General features: G+C 36.9%; 1 protein-coding gene across 5 annotated transcripts in view; it reads right to left on the bottom strand.

The window, feature by feature from the left end:
* Nucleotides 1-318: 318 nt before the first annotated feature.
* The window catches only part of KATNAL1 (katanin catalytic subunit A1 like 1), an 86,326-nt gene continuing 71,579 nt past the window's right edge, over nucleotides 319-15,065 (bottom strand). For all 5 annotated transcript variants that reach the window (XM_059143669.1, XM_059143671.1, XM_059143672.1 and 2 more), the window contains exons 10-11: nucleotides 9,831-9,957; nucleotides 319-8,195 (exon numbers count right to left, since the gene is read on the bottom strand). In XM_059143669.1, coding sequence (XP_058999652.1) covers nucleotides 7,997-8,195; nucleotides 9,831-9,957 — 326 coding nt within the window. In that variant the 3' untranslated portion in view covers nucleotides 319-7,996. The remainder of the gene's footprint in view (nucleotides 8,196-9,830; nucleotides 9,958-15,065) is intronic.

Here is a 15,065-nt window from a genome sequence, read left to right as displayed (position 1 = left end):
AAGTCTCCTGGTTTAAAAAAAAAAAAAAAAAAAAATGGCATTACAGTTTGGGTGGCTCAGTCAGTTGAGCAGCTGGGTGGCTCAGTCAGTTGAGCAGCTGGGTTCTGGTTTCAGCTTGGGTCATGATCTCAGGGTCCTGGGATGGAGCCCCACATTGGAGTCTGTGCTTAGTGGGAAGTCTACAGGGGGAGAGCGGTTCTCTCTCTCCTTCTGCCCCTCCCCCTCAACTCTCTCTCTCTCTAAAGTAAATAAATCAATCTTTCCCAAAAAAAGCATTCAGGAAAGAGAAGGTAAGAATCATTAATAACCTCAGAAAAATTAGTGAATATAACTTTTATTTCAAGATTTGAGTCCTTTTGCATTTATATTGTTTAAAAGTAATCTTGGGATACAGCAAACAAAGGAATAGGCTCTGGAACTAAACTGACCTAATTCCACTCTTCCTTCCACTGCTTAGGGGACAAATGACTGTAACAAGTCTCTTTATAAACCTCAATTTCCTCTTCTGCAAAAAGAGAGTAATGGTATATCTTCTAGCTAATGTACAGATTTAATAAAACAATAAAGGTAAAGTATCTAACATACAGCAAACATTACAAACGTTAGTTTCAACCCATGATTTCAATTTATTTTATATATCTTATTAACAATCACCATCTTGGGTGAATAGGCTTTATTGGTATCAGAGGCTTAAAGGTCCTTAAGATATGTTTTTGCTGTCTGGCTTACTTTCTTTAAAGCCTATCTGCAGCATTTTTCAAGATCAAAAATAGATACAAGTCTCATTTCCCAATCCAAAATGTGATCTTGAAAACACATCATAAAATTTCCCTGGCTCTTTCACCTAGAAGATAAGAGGACTGCACCATGTCATTTGCTCCCAATTTCCTTTGCTCTGGGTTGCTGCTGAGCACCTCTCAAAACTTACATGAGAGGTCCAGAGAAGACCTTGGAAAAATTAGAACTAAAGAAGAGCTCACCATAAACTTTTCTGATCAGAAAGAGGATAAGAAGTAGCCACTGGAGACACTGCTCCTGTCTCTTGATTCCTTTCCCACGTGTCCCGGTTTGGATCCTGGTTTGCCAGGAGCAGCGGTGGCGAGTAAGCAGCCTGGGCACATCCAGGGTCAATCCCTATGTCTGTCTGGGCCAGTTGCAGCAGCCTGAGGTCATGTCCAGCCAGGGAGGGAGGAAAGCACGCTGGCCCTAGCCTCCAGGATCTGAGCCTGGTAGCTCACGCTTGCCCTTTCTGGCTATCCATTTGCAAGGCAGGGGCTGGCGCATGGAATTAAATTGATGCTAGGTGCTTTGCGGCTATAAATATTATATGACAACACGACAATATAATCAAGTACAAACATCGACTTCACACTTGAGTCTACCAGGAACAGGTCTGGGAACCAAAGATAAAGCTAAGAAGGCCACAGCCTAGAGAAAGGACACAAAGCACTAAAGCTTAAAGACTGTACAGCTCCCTACTACTCTTTATCCCCATAGGACTGTACTCCTAATTTACCTATATTCTAACAAGCCATTTAATGACTGCTTCACTGGGTTCACAACAGACTGGAGGTAGGAACTGGAAGAGGAATAAAGGTGGTCAGTCTGATAACAGAATGGTAAAGATGCTATAAGAGCAAACACCAAAACTCAAAGACCATGTAGTGACAGGCAGGAAAGCCCTGTTCCCCACCTTCCCATCCCCTAACTCCACTAGCTGCAGAGGGTAGCATATTTTAAGGATAACCCTGAATCATGAAGAAAAGTTTAAACTCAAATTCTCTATTTTACCAAGTCAGAGAAGGAGTATGACACATTCTAGCAAGGTTTCAATAAAAGCCAACTAAAAATAGATGAGCATATGAAAAGATGCTCAACATGTCATTACAGAACTGGAAATTTAAAAAGCAATGTTATGCCAGTACACACTTATTAGAGTGGCAAAATCAAAACCCTGACAACACCAAATGCTGGAGAGGATGTGGGGCAACAGGAACACTCGTTCATTGCTGGTGGGAATGCAAAATGTTACAACTACTGTGGAATATGGTTCACAGTTTCTTACAAAATTAAACACACTCTTCCAATATATTTTAGCAATCACATTCCTAGATATTTACTCAAATGAGCTGCAAACTTACGACCACACAAAAAACTGCACATGAACGTTTACAGCACTTCATAGCAATTTCTAAAACTTGTAAGCAACCAAAATGTCCTTCAAACAGACTTGAATATCACGTAACAGACAAAAAGAAATGAACTATTAAGCCTCAAAAAGACATGGAGGAAACTTAAGTGCAAACTGTTAAGTAACAGTAGGATTCCAACTATATAACATTTTTTAAATGGCAACTACAGAGAGTCTTCACTGCTCGTTGAGGGTTTGTGGGAGGGGGAAAGATGAAGAGTCAGAGACAGGAGGATGTTGGGGGCACTGAAACTATTCTGTATGATCCAGTAATGGTAGATATACGACACAGTCCTTTTATCAAAACCCTCTGAACTGTACAACACAGAGTGAACCTTAATGTAAACTATGTACTTTGTAATAATGTAATAATAATGTACCAATATTGTTTCAAGTATAACAAGTATACTACACTAAAGCAAGATGTTAATAAAAGGGACTTGAAGCGCTGTGGAGGGGAGCAGAGGAGGGAGGAAGAACTCTCCTCGCTGTTGAATTTTTCTGTAAATATAAACTGCTCAAAAAATAAAGTCTATGAATTAAAAAAGAAAAGTTCTGGGTGATTTATAAAATAAGATACAGTCATCTGGAAAATTCACCATATGGAACATCCATTTTACAATGGTGTTATACAAATAAGGCAAGTGTATTTACTAAACCCATTAGAATTAATTAAAAAGCCACTCTTAGATTACCTCCATCAAACTTGAAATTATCATGGCAAACACAAAAGGTCAAGTTTACAATGTGATTTTTTTAAGAACGGAAACTCTGGGAAACGTCATTCCTTACCAGTGAGGAGTTTGTTACTCTCACTGGTGGCAATAAGTGGACCAGTGACTATAGATCAAATAGGAACCACAAAGAGAACAGCAACAAGCAACACTCTAGAAATTTATTATCAAATCAAAACCTATGCACAAAGACAACTAAGCTCAGGAGACTAGCAAAGTAACAGCGCAAAATGTAAGGAAAAGCACGTTGAAGAAATACAATTTAGAAACGTCTTTTTCTTTGAATTAGGTTCAAAATACTGAGAGACAAACACTGAAACAAAACTCGTAGCCATATACAAACCATCCTAACACGTAATGATCTGCTGGAAACCATGCACAAAATGGTAACTCAAGGCGACTCCCTGCTGCCGTACCAACACATGAATAGACCTGCGTCCATTTCTGTGTGTTTTCATAAAACACGTGGGTTCTTAGAGAATGGACACTGGAACAGTTAGATTCCAAGGTTTTTACTGTTATTAAAATAGTCTGCATTTATGAAGCTATGGGAAAGAAGGGGACATGTGTCATGTCTGAAACTGCTCCTTGAAACTAAACACATCCGAATAATGAAGCCACACCAAAAAGAGAAAGAATTATCCAGAGATTTCACAGAGGCTTAATTTGGAATATATAGCTTTGCAAAGGCAAATATTTTAAATCTCAAGATTTAAAAAAAAAAAAAAAAAAAAGGTAGTGGAGGGAGGGCAAGAGGAGAGAGAAGGAAGTGCTTGAACAAATCTGCATAGATGCTGAACGGAGTTTAAATATGGTTTCAGTTCACTTCCTCCTAAAACTATGCCTGGTTAACTGAGGTAGACTCTGGAAAAAACAAGTGCAAAGATTCAAGTTGCCCAAAGGGCAATATTTAGTCATTTCAGAGGTTGTAAAATGAAAGTGCATTTTATGAGCACAAAATCAAGTGGGAAGCTTTTTACAGGAAAAATACCTCTATACTAATTCCCTATTTGTTGTGCTGAATTTCCGAATGTATAAAACCACACTGCCGGTGACAAAGCAGTATCCAGGTTATTTATAGACATACATGAAATAAGGCTGATCAAGAAGTGAGAACGGTAAAAAAAAATAAATGACATTACCTTATTAGTTTTCCTTTTTTTTTTAAATTAACAAGTCACTTGGAAATTCAGAAATATCACTGACTTAAAGAGCTGTCTAGAGCCAAAACACCTAGTAAACATTTCAAGAATTACTGTTAATTTGCATTTGCTTAAAAATGTACCTATTATCTTAGGAATTTTATTTTTAAAGTACTCATACCATTCCTGCATTAAGAAACAATATTAAAAAGCAAACATCCTTTAAGAATTAAATAAATAAAGCCCAATTTGAAAGTATAAATAAGTAAATATAATAATTATAATAGAGTTTTTAGCTTTTTCTGAAAAAATAATTAGTGGAGATGAGAATATAACATTCGGGGTTCAAATATTTTTATTCCCTAATAAGTCCTCCAACTGTAATTCCTATTCTTCTCTATTGTGACAGATTTTTAGATTCACATAAATATTATGTGCATCACAGATTAAGTGATATGTTAAAAAAATAATACAATCAAAATAGTTAAGAAACAAAAGACACAAAAAAATGTTTCAAAAAAATGTTTCATTCAAGTTAATGTGGCCATTTCTTGGAAAAGGCCAGCAAATATCCTCAACTTTTTAGGCCTATCACACAGGATTAAGATGATTTATCACTAAGATAAAAGAAAGAGAGGGGATCTACTATTACACCAAAAGGATTCAATAATCAAGATAATACTGAAGGAGCCGAAGCCCACACAATATTAAATACCTGCCTAAGTCTATATATATCCTCCACCCTAGCTGGAGGAGAGAGAAACCTAACCATGCCAACTGGCTACCATTTTACAATTCTCATCAGAGATTCAACAGTATAAAGTATAAAGAACTTCCAATGCAGGAGTTCACATGAACTCAAGCTGTACAAAACCTCAGGATTATCAGTAATTTTGTGTTCAACAGAGTCAGGCTACATACAGCCAAGTGCAAGAGTGACATTTATGTTGCACATTGGTGCTGCACACACACATCCTTACTTGAAGAACCTGTATGTTTGTTGATAGTAGATTCACCAGATATATGTACGCTCACTTTTTGAGTAATTAGTGGTTTCACCCTATACTCTGACAGTCAAATAGCACATCAGAAAAACTGCAATCTCAGGAGCTCAGCTGAAGCCCCTAATTATGCAGCTAAACCTCAACACATTTCCTCTTCCAAGCTCTCTTGCTTTTTCTGGAGACAGAGGTCTAAGCCCAAAGTGTGTTTTGATCATGCTAGAATGGCTACAGCGCTACTAACTGGAAGAAGAAAGTCTGTGATGCCATCATCTAGTTTGCTGCTTGGATTTCTAGAAGGTTTCAGCCTACATTTAAAAGCCATTTGTCTAGTACATTTCATCAACACTAAGTACATTTAAAAAAATAGAGTGATAAGAGCAAAATGTCTCCCATAATTACACGTGCACACGTTTACAATAAACATGAAGTTTGGGAAATGGTTTGTGAAAATCGCCAGATCAATAATAATTCCATTGTTCAAACAAACTTATTTTAAAACAGATTTAAAGGAGAAAGAGAGAAAAACCTATATATATTATCTTTCAAAGCACACACAGATTACCGTGCCTCTCCTTTTAAAATGTGAACTCATTTTATTAGTTGGAGCCAGAAGCCACACAGTGTAATTATAGAAAGTGCCCAGTCAGAATTGCCCAGCCAGTCCAACTCTGCAAGCCACAGAACTCCCACCCGAGGGTCTCGTACACTGTAAGCAACCAATGCAAGCCTGCTAAACGAAGGAACTATCTGATCACATATTTGTAAGACAGAATTGTACAAAACTCGGTCCTAACCTCACTGTGCTGCAGAGCCCAAAACACTCATGGTTTCAGATGAAGGAACTGAATCTTTCTAATCTGATAATGCAACATAGAAAAAAAAAAAAAAAAAAAAAACAAAGAAGACAATAATTTTCTCATTCTGGGTAAGGCAACACACTGTCTTGCAATAAAGACAGCGTACGGCAGTAAAGGTTGGACAGAACACCCGAGCAATCTCCTCAGGATCCTTTAAGGGGTTAAGAAACACAAAGCATTCGCCACCCACTGACAGAGCAAAATGAGAAACAACGGAAATCAAAAATTTTAAAAGTGCACCTGGTTCACCAACATACCAAAGATAAGCTTCTAGGAAGCTTGAGTGTCCAAATACTACTTAACTGATAATTTTTTTAAAATCACAATTACCATATTAGCCATGAAGAATTTTAGAAGAAGAAATACATGCCAACACAAATAACACAAAACCTAGAAAAAGAGTCTAACAAGTTTTAGCGATCAAAACACATGTTTTAATAGCTGCCCTTAGGACTTCAGGGAAAAAAAAATGTTACTGGATGGTAACAGTCTGCAAGATTATCTTAGTGTGATCATTTATTTCTTTATTTAAAAAGTTAATGAATGAAAGAAAACTTACTTCAATTTTTAAAATGAATTCATTCAATTAAAATAAAATCATGATGTCCTATGATTTTAACTCTCATAAACTATGCCCCAGAAGGAAGGAGGGGTGATTTATTGCATTATATAAAATCCTGGAGTTTAGAGTCAGACTTCAGTTATCTGAAAATTATACAACTCCTAACAGGGGAAACAAATGTCTTAAAGCAAGATACTAAGAGTTTTTTTGTTAAGTGTCTAAAAAGTTCTATTATTTTTAGTTTTAAACCAGGGGGTGCTCTCCAAAACTGAGAATTCAAGATAGCATCAAATGCAAATTTTAAAAAGCATCACCATTAAAGCAAAGGTTGCCCAATCCAAATGGGATAAATGTAATTTAAAAAAACAAGTATGAGGATGCTCTACTTGTGATTAGATAGAAGCCATCTACTTTTCCTGGCCTCTTTTTACTGTCTAATTCCTGTTGAACTCAATGTGCAATCAGACTTCTATGTACAAGTTCTCAACCTAGACAAGGAATAATTTAAAAATTTTAAAATGAACACTCATTATGCATAAGGCTATTTTGTTAAATCAGCTGTCCAGAAAACTATAAAGATATTGTTTGTTTTGCATTAGCCACAAGAGAGTGGACTTCCTTAGAATACCAAAGTATTTATTTAGAATATGAAAGTCAAGTTCAGCAAAAATCAAACATTGTTAGAGCTGAGGAAAATAAAAGGCTTATCTATTTGAACATACTGAACGGAAAGTGAAAACAAATCTAGAATTCAAGAATGAAGAAGTGCTTCTTGTGCAATCATAATATTCTCCCCACCCTTCCAACATAAGTGCCAGCAAAAAATACTAAAGACCAGAGAAACAACCTGACAAAACACTTCTAAGACCACATGCCATGAGGACATCATGAAGCTGAGTAAAGGATTAGATAGTTAATAGAAGAAATGGTGGGAGAACAGAAGGTAAAAATTCAACTATATGATAGACTGTGACAGGAAGAGTTGAATTCTAAAGGTTTAACAAATTATTTAATTCAAAACCATCATTTTTAACAATAATTAATTTGACACAAACCCAGTTCTAATGTTAAAAGTCAACATACATGGGTCCCTCACGCTCAGAGTGAAGAATAGAAAAAAAAAAAAAAAAATCAAACCAACAAATGCAACTGAAAAAGAGAGGTCTTCTAACCCTTTTGTAAACAAGCTTCTACATGAGCACACTGATCGCTCTTTGGCCTCCTGACATGCTGCCTTTTTTTTTTTTTTTTTTGCACGTGCAATATCAATGCGTGAAAACGTGGCATTACCAGCACAAAGCCAGGTGAGGGAGACTATCAGGCTCCCTGTGCAAGCTTTTCTTCTTTCCCAACTATATATATATTCTTTGTGGTTTTAAGTTTTTTGCCTTTAAGGGAAGCACCTCTCCAATGAAAAGTTCTAAACCTGTTTTTTAAAAAAAACTACAGGGAATTTCTTCACATTTTATAAATAAAAATACCAGAAATGAAAGAACTGACAGAAATTCAAGCAGATCCAAATTCAACCATCCATTTTTCATACTTCTCCAAGTCTGCAGCAGAGACAGACTTGGCAATTTTCTTAAGAGCCAATTCAAAGTCTCCTTTGGTAACAGGCATCTGAAGCTCCTCTTTAGAAAGTGCACGGATCTCTTCTGGACCTAAGCCATTGATTCGCCGTCTCATTGCCATTAAAGAGGCATCCCTAAAAACATACAAAATCCATGAATCCACACTGATGCAAATGTTTTAAACACTGTCAATTGTAACAAAGTTAAGAGAAAACATTCAAAAGATCATTTCATGTGTTTTTATGGTGCTGTGCAGAATTTCCCACTTTAGAGATATTCTGAAAGGTTAAAACAGGATGCAAATGACTTAAACATAAAATGTACTATTAATGAATCCTAAAAGTCGAGGTTGGACTCCAATAGTACTGAATTTTCTTTTCCCCACTTGCTCTTCAAAGGCAGCCAAGAAAGTTAGGAAACAGAAGTAGAGTTTTGAAATACGGAATTGCACACTTGAAAACAAACACATGGCTAATATTAAGATAATTCAAATCTTATAATAGTTTGTCTACAACCTAATTAGAGGAGGTAAAGCCAGGAAACTCCTTCTCTGGAACATGAATGTATCTGCATCAGGTAGATGTGGAGGCCCCCACCTGGGGCTCTGGTGGACAACTAAAGGGATTAAACCAGGTTTCTCCAGATCCTATTTTCAGTTCCATTCCGATCAGCTGTATATAATTATGAAGGTCTGGAAGAACTGGACAATTAATGCTCACAAAAAAGCTCTTAGGAAGCCAACCCAACCAAAACTTCAAATTTTATATGTATTTTACACAGTGGAACTATTGGGAGCTTGTGTGCTACTAAACTTAAATGTATGTAAGAAAAATACTAGTACAAAAAGTGAGAACCAACAGATACTAAAGTTTTAAAGAAAGGCTATTGCTGTCAATTGAAGTATAGTTAAGATGGGAAAAAAGAAAATCCTTATTGAGTGAGGTGAATTGTCTACAAAATATGATGTCACTACAGTGAAAGGGAAATATAGAATATATTTTATACACATAAAATGTGTATTTCCTAGCTTCAACTGATACAACTTTGCTTGCTCATCTGCATGTGGTAAAATAATAACCAAAACTAATATTATTTTATGTTGATACAACTAGGCTATAATTTAGGGCTAAACTGACCTTAGCTTGTCAAAGTCATTGTTACCAAATTCAGTATAATTTCTCAAAAACCAAAGGATAGATCAGAGAAAGACAAAATTTACCTTTGGTTTCACTCATATGTATATATATGAATATAAAAAATAATGCAGAGGATCACAGGGGAAGGGAGGGAAAACTGAATGGTAAGTAACAGAGAGGGAGACAACCCAGCAGAGATTCTTAACTCTAGGAAACAAACAGAGTTGCTGGAGGAGAGGCAGTGGGAGGATGGGGTTATCAGTGATAGGCATTAAGGAGGTCACATGATGTGATGAGCACTGGGTGTTATACACAACTGATGAATTATTAAACTCTGTACCTGAACTAAAGATGTATATCTTTAGTTAGTACTATATGTTGGCTAATTGAATTTAAATTGAAAAAAATCAGAGGAACATAAAAGGTGACCATATTGCTATACAATCATTCATCTAACAATGACCCATGAAGTTATGTAGAAAAGAAACAAGACAAATGAGAAATCATTTCAAGGAAATGGGTCGCTGCTTTCATGTGAAGAGCTAGGAACGATACTAACTTGAAGATCAATCCTCCTGCCAAATCTATACCTAATATCTAAGGTCACAGATCATTAAAAAAAAAAAAAAATACCTGCAAACATTAGTTATATCAGCACCAGAATAGCCCTCAATCTTCTCTGCTATATCTTCCAATTCAATGTCAGGATCCAGTTCAACCTCACGAAGATTGATCTTCAGCAGCTCGGTTCTTCCTTTTGCTGTAGAAGATTTTTTTGTTAGTGTTGGAGGTTTTACTTTACAAATCATCTTGATGAGAAATCACGTATTAACATTCAGTAAAAGAAAGAGGAGTCAGTATCTTGAGTCCACCTAATATTTCCCACTCAGGGCATGACTCAGAATTACTGAATTTCCTAAGTGCCTTGGCTGCAATAACTAGAAATTGAAACAAAACTCAGAGTTTTCCTTATAGTTTGTGAAGATACTTGCTGTGAAAACAAACGGTCTCTAGTCCTTTATGAAAAATAAAATCATTAATATTCAAGTATCAAATTGCTTTTAGTAAAAAGCAACATTTAGTCTAGTTTTATAAAATTAGATTGCATGGAGTGTAACTCCTATGAATCATTTTGCTCACCTTTAAAAGTGATATAGAAAGAAGATTTCCTAGGATACAGGAAATCAGCACTTGGCATGAAACACATATTAATTTTTTTTTTTTACTTGGAGAGCCAGCCCACAGACATTTGCTGTTCCAATACGACTGAAATGGTGTATTGTACTGTGTAAACGCAAATGAAATACAGAATTGCTTAAAATAACCAATCATGCTTGCTGTCTTACTATCAGTGTTAATATCATATTTCTATTTAATACAGCACACTAGGATAATGCAAACTTAGGTTGCATCTGGCTTTCTATTAATTTTCTGACATGCAAAATGAAATGTAATTTTCCCCCAACTTATTTTGAAAAATCTTAAATCTACAGGTTAAAAAAAAAAATTAGTCAACAACCATTTACCTTCCATTTAGACTCATCATTTGTCAATATTTTGCCATTATCAATCCCTTCACCTCTCCTCCCTCCTTCTCTTTTTTTGAATTTAGAGCTAACTATAGGAACTGCAACACTTCACCTTAAATTCTTCAGCATGTACCTTCTAAGAACAAAGATATCCATACAATTATTACACTTACCAGCAAATTCAACCCTGGTACATTAGAATCATCTAATACACAATCCAGATTAACATGTCCCCATTTTCCCCAGGAAACTTTCTTAAAATCCGTCATACACTGCATTTAGTTATAATATTTCTTTAGTATTCTTTAATCTAAAACAGTTTCCCAAAGTTTGTTTTATCTTTTCTGACACTGACAATTCCCCAGATGATCATACAGAGTTCAAAGCATTCTAGTAAAGATCCCAAAAGGTCTGTTTGTGGATCTGAACAGGCAGATATTAAAATGTTTATGGAAATGGAAAGAATCAAGGCTAACCAAGACACACAGGAAAAACAACAATAAGGTGGGAGGAACTGCCCTATCAGGATTTAAGACTTATTACAAAGTAATAAGATTCAAATCAATGTACTATTCTTGCAGAGATAAACAAATAGATCGATGATACAGAACAGGGGGCCCAGAAGCAGATCAAAGCATATACTATGGCAGCTATTTAAGACATGTGGTTCAAGCAGTAGGAGAAAATGCCAGAACAACTACTGCCTACTGGGTAAAAAAATGAAACTGCATCCTGCCTCATACCATACATAAAAATCGGTGCCAGGGGCGCCTGGGTGGGTCAGTCGTTAAACGTCTGCCTTTGGCTCAGGTTGTGATCCCAGGGTCCTGGGATCAAGGCCCACATCCGGCTCCCTGCTCAGTGGGAAGCCTGTTTCTCCCTCTCCCACTCCCCTGCTTGTGCTTCCCCTCTCTCTCTCTCTCTCTGTCTAATAAATAAATGAAAAATTTTTAAAAAAAAATTAGTGCCAGATATATTACTACTCTAAATATAAGATGTAGGGGCACCTGGGTGGCTCAGTGGTTAAAGCCTCTGCCTTCAGCTCAGGTCATGATCCCAGGGTCCTGGGATGGAGCCTCACTTCGGGCTCTCTGCTCAGCAGGGAGCCTGCCTCCTCCTCCTCCTCTCTCTCTGCCTGCCTCTCTGCCTACTTATGATCTATCTGTCAAATAAATAAAAATCTTTAAAAAAATATATAAGATGCAAAATTACAAACATTTTAGAAGATAAAACAAGGAATATATTAATGAATTTAGAGTGAATATTCTTAAGATATATAAGATAGATAGATAAATATCTCTATATATATTCAAGAAGCTGCCCACAAAGGAAAAGACTGACAAATGTACCACATTAAAATTAGGAACCCCAATTCACCAAGACTGTAAACAGAGTGAAACACAATAGCTGGAGTTTGACAAGATATTTACAACATATTTTGCAAAGTACTTATATCCAGAATATTTAAAGAACTCCTACAAATATAAAGGTCAGACCACCTAACAGAAAAATGGGCAAAAGATATGAACAGATATTTGTTATGTATCTTTTCCTTTAGTAGCCATTTGATTTTGTTACAATCCAAATGGCTACCATAGGAAAAGATATTCAAATTATTTAATAAAGAAGGAAATAAAAATTAAACCACAATGAGATAGCACTGCACACCAAGAGACTGGTATATGAATTAAAAAGTCTAAGGTTTTGGAAAAATGTGAAGCAACGGAAACTCTCCTATCTTGCTGGCTGGAGTACAGTGTGTAACAACCACCTGGGAAGACAGACTGGATTTATCTCTTATTGTTCCAGCTATGCAACATGACCAGCAACTCACTGCATGGATGGAATGCTCCATCTCCCTAAAGAAACTCAGGCATTTTTGCCATTATACGAGTATAAAAATATTCATAGCAGTACTATTCATAATTGCCTAGAATTAAAACAATTAAACTGTCCACCAAATAATATGATGGGTAACTATGGTATAATGACATAATGGATATTAAAGGCTGAACTGTGTCTCCTCCAACCCCCCGAAGTTTTATGTTAAGTTCTAACTTCTAATACTTCAGAATGTAACTGTATTTGAAGACAGTGCCTTTAAGAGGTGATTAATGTAAAATGAGGTCATATGGGTGGGCCCTAATCCAGTCTGACTGATATCTTTACAAGAGCAGGAGGTTAGGACACACATACAGAACACGACTACATCAAGACACTGGGAGAAAATGACTTTCTATAAGCCAAGGAAAGAGGCCCTAGAATGAAACAACACCGTGCTTGAGCTTGGACTTCTAGACTGAGAAAATAAATTTTTGTTGTTTAAGCCACCCAGTCTGTGGTACTCTGTAATGGCAGCCCTAGCTGACCAATACAATGGAATGATAGATAATATAGCAACAAAAATGAATAGCACCTAGGTTTCATAATATGGATGAATCTTAAAAATGTACTTGAACAAAAGAAGCGAAATACGAATAAATACAATTGGTGTGATTCAACTTAAGTTTTAAAAAAGATAAAACTTTGTTTGGGGATACATTATTAGGTGAAAAAATTAAAAGATAAAAATAAATTATTTCCAAAAAAGGAACAACAGTGATTACCACCAGGGGGCAGGAAGGGAGCGATGCTGGGAAGAATATACTGGGAGCTTCTGAGGTCAGATAATGCTCCATTTCTGGTCCTAGAAAGTAGTTACATGGTTGTTTGCCAATTATTGGATAGAATGAACTAAATTTTAATACATGGTTCTATAACAAGTTATAGTTCTCACTCACACACACAAAGTAAGACAAAGCAAAGCAATGCAAGGAGAGGCCACAGTGGGAAGAGAAACAAGCAGGCGTTATCTGAGATAGCCAGAAAAAAACGAAAGAGTATGAGTCGGAAATCTTTACCTCTAGAATTCCTTCATCTTGGGAGCTCCTTATCCTTGATCATCCCCAGCCAACAGGCCCACCTTAGAGTTCACTATGGTATAGAGACATAGAAGTCCTGCACTCAGATGGTCAGCAAGAGGGGTGTGGGAAAAACAAGGGGAGGACAGGAGGCCCCTAGGTCTGCTGCTACAGAAAGTGGCTGTGCTCCTGATGCCTCAGTAAGAACTCTGATTGTAACCCAAGTGCGATTTCATAGTGCTCCACACATAGCAGATCAATGTTAGCAAACAAATATCACTTTGCTCTTAGTCCTAATGCTAAGAGTATCACCGTATTTGTAAATCGAAATCGAAATGTTTTACTGCAGCCTGCCCTAAGAACTCAAACACCAAGTTCAATATAATGTATTATCCCACGGAAACAAAGTTCCAGTCAGTCACCTTAAATGAACTTTGGAGCATAAGCCTGCTCAAAGTGAGGGTGTAGTGCTACTGAAGCCTAGTAGGAAGCATCCTGTTCCCTAGTCACTGTAATTTGGGGGAAAATAACTTGTGATTCTGGTTGTATCAGTGGTTTGTTAGAAGATTCCAAGTAGGATTTATCGACTCTATAAAACTGAATGATATTGTTGAAGGATTTAACAAGAAATTAATATGTTAATAAAGAACTGCAAATGCCACATAACCAAGTCAGTACACATTCTAAATTTAAATAAACATCATTAAAAGGATTATACACTTCTTATATTAACAATTCTTCTTAAGCACACTTGGCAGTCCAGTGAAGAAGATAGCGGGTATGTGCTCTGGGGCCAGACTGTCTGGGCTCACAGCCCTGCTCTGTCTTGCTGGTGGGATACTTAACCCCTCAGTGCCTCAGCTTCCTCACATGTCAGATAAAGATATGAAGAGAATCTACTGCATAAGATTGCTGCGTGGGTTAAATAAGTTAATACATGTAAGGACTGGCCCACAGCACTCAAAAAGTGTTCATTGCGGTGCCTCCCCACCCCACGCCAGCACCACCAGTGGTTAGCCAACAAACAAGATTAAAGGGAGACACAGAAAACCCAGATCCCTTTTATTAAGGACCATGTGAGCACGGCTGGGAGACATAAGGGAGACAGGCCAGGCCAAAGAAGCCTTCACAGAATTAGCATGCTTTAATGTCAACTTTGAAATATCAATAAACGTTTCCTAAATTTGTATTTATTTAAGTAATCTCTATACCCAATGTGGGGCTCAAACTCACAACCCCAAGATCAAGGGTCATATTCTCTTCTCACTGAGCCAGCCAGGTACCCCACTGGATTTTTTTTTCTTCTTTTTAAGTAAGCTCCACGGCCCAAGATGGGGCTCAAACACACACCCCAAGATCAAGAGCCGCATGTTCTACTGACTGAGCCAGGCAGGGGCCCCAGTAAAGTTTAAATAGAGGCAAAGAGAGAGAACAATCAG

Source organism: Mustela lutreola, chromosome 13 (genome assembly GCF_030435805.1).
Source record: "Mustela lutreola isolate mMusLut2 chromosome 13, mMusLut2.pri, whole genome shotgun sequence".
NCBI lineage: Eukaryota > Metazoa > Chordata > Mammalia > Carnivora > Mustelidae > Mustela > Mustela lutreola.
Note: the sequence above shows the minus strand (reverse complement) of the source record. Positions and strands in the feature narration are given on the sequence as shown.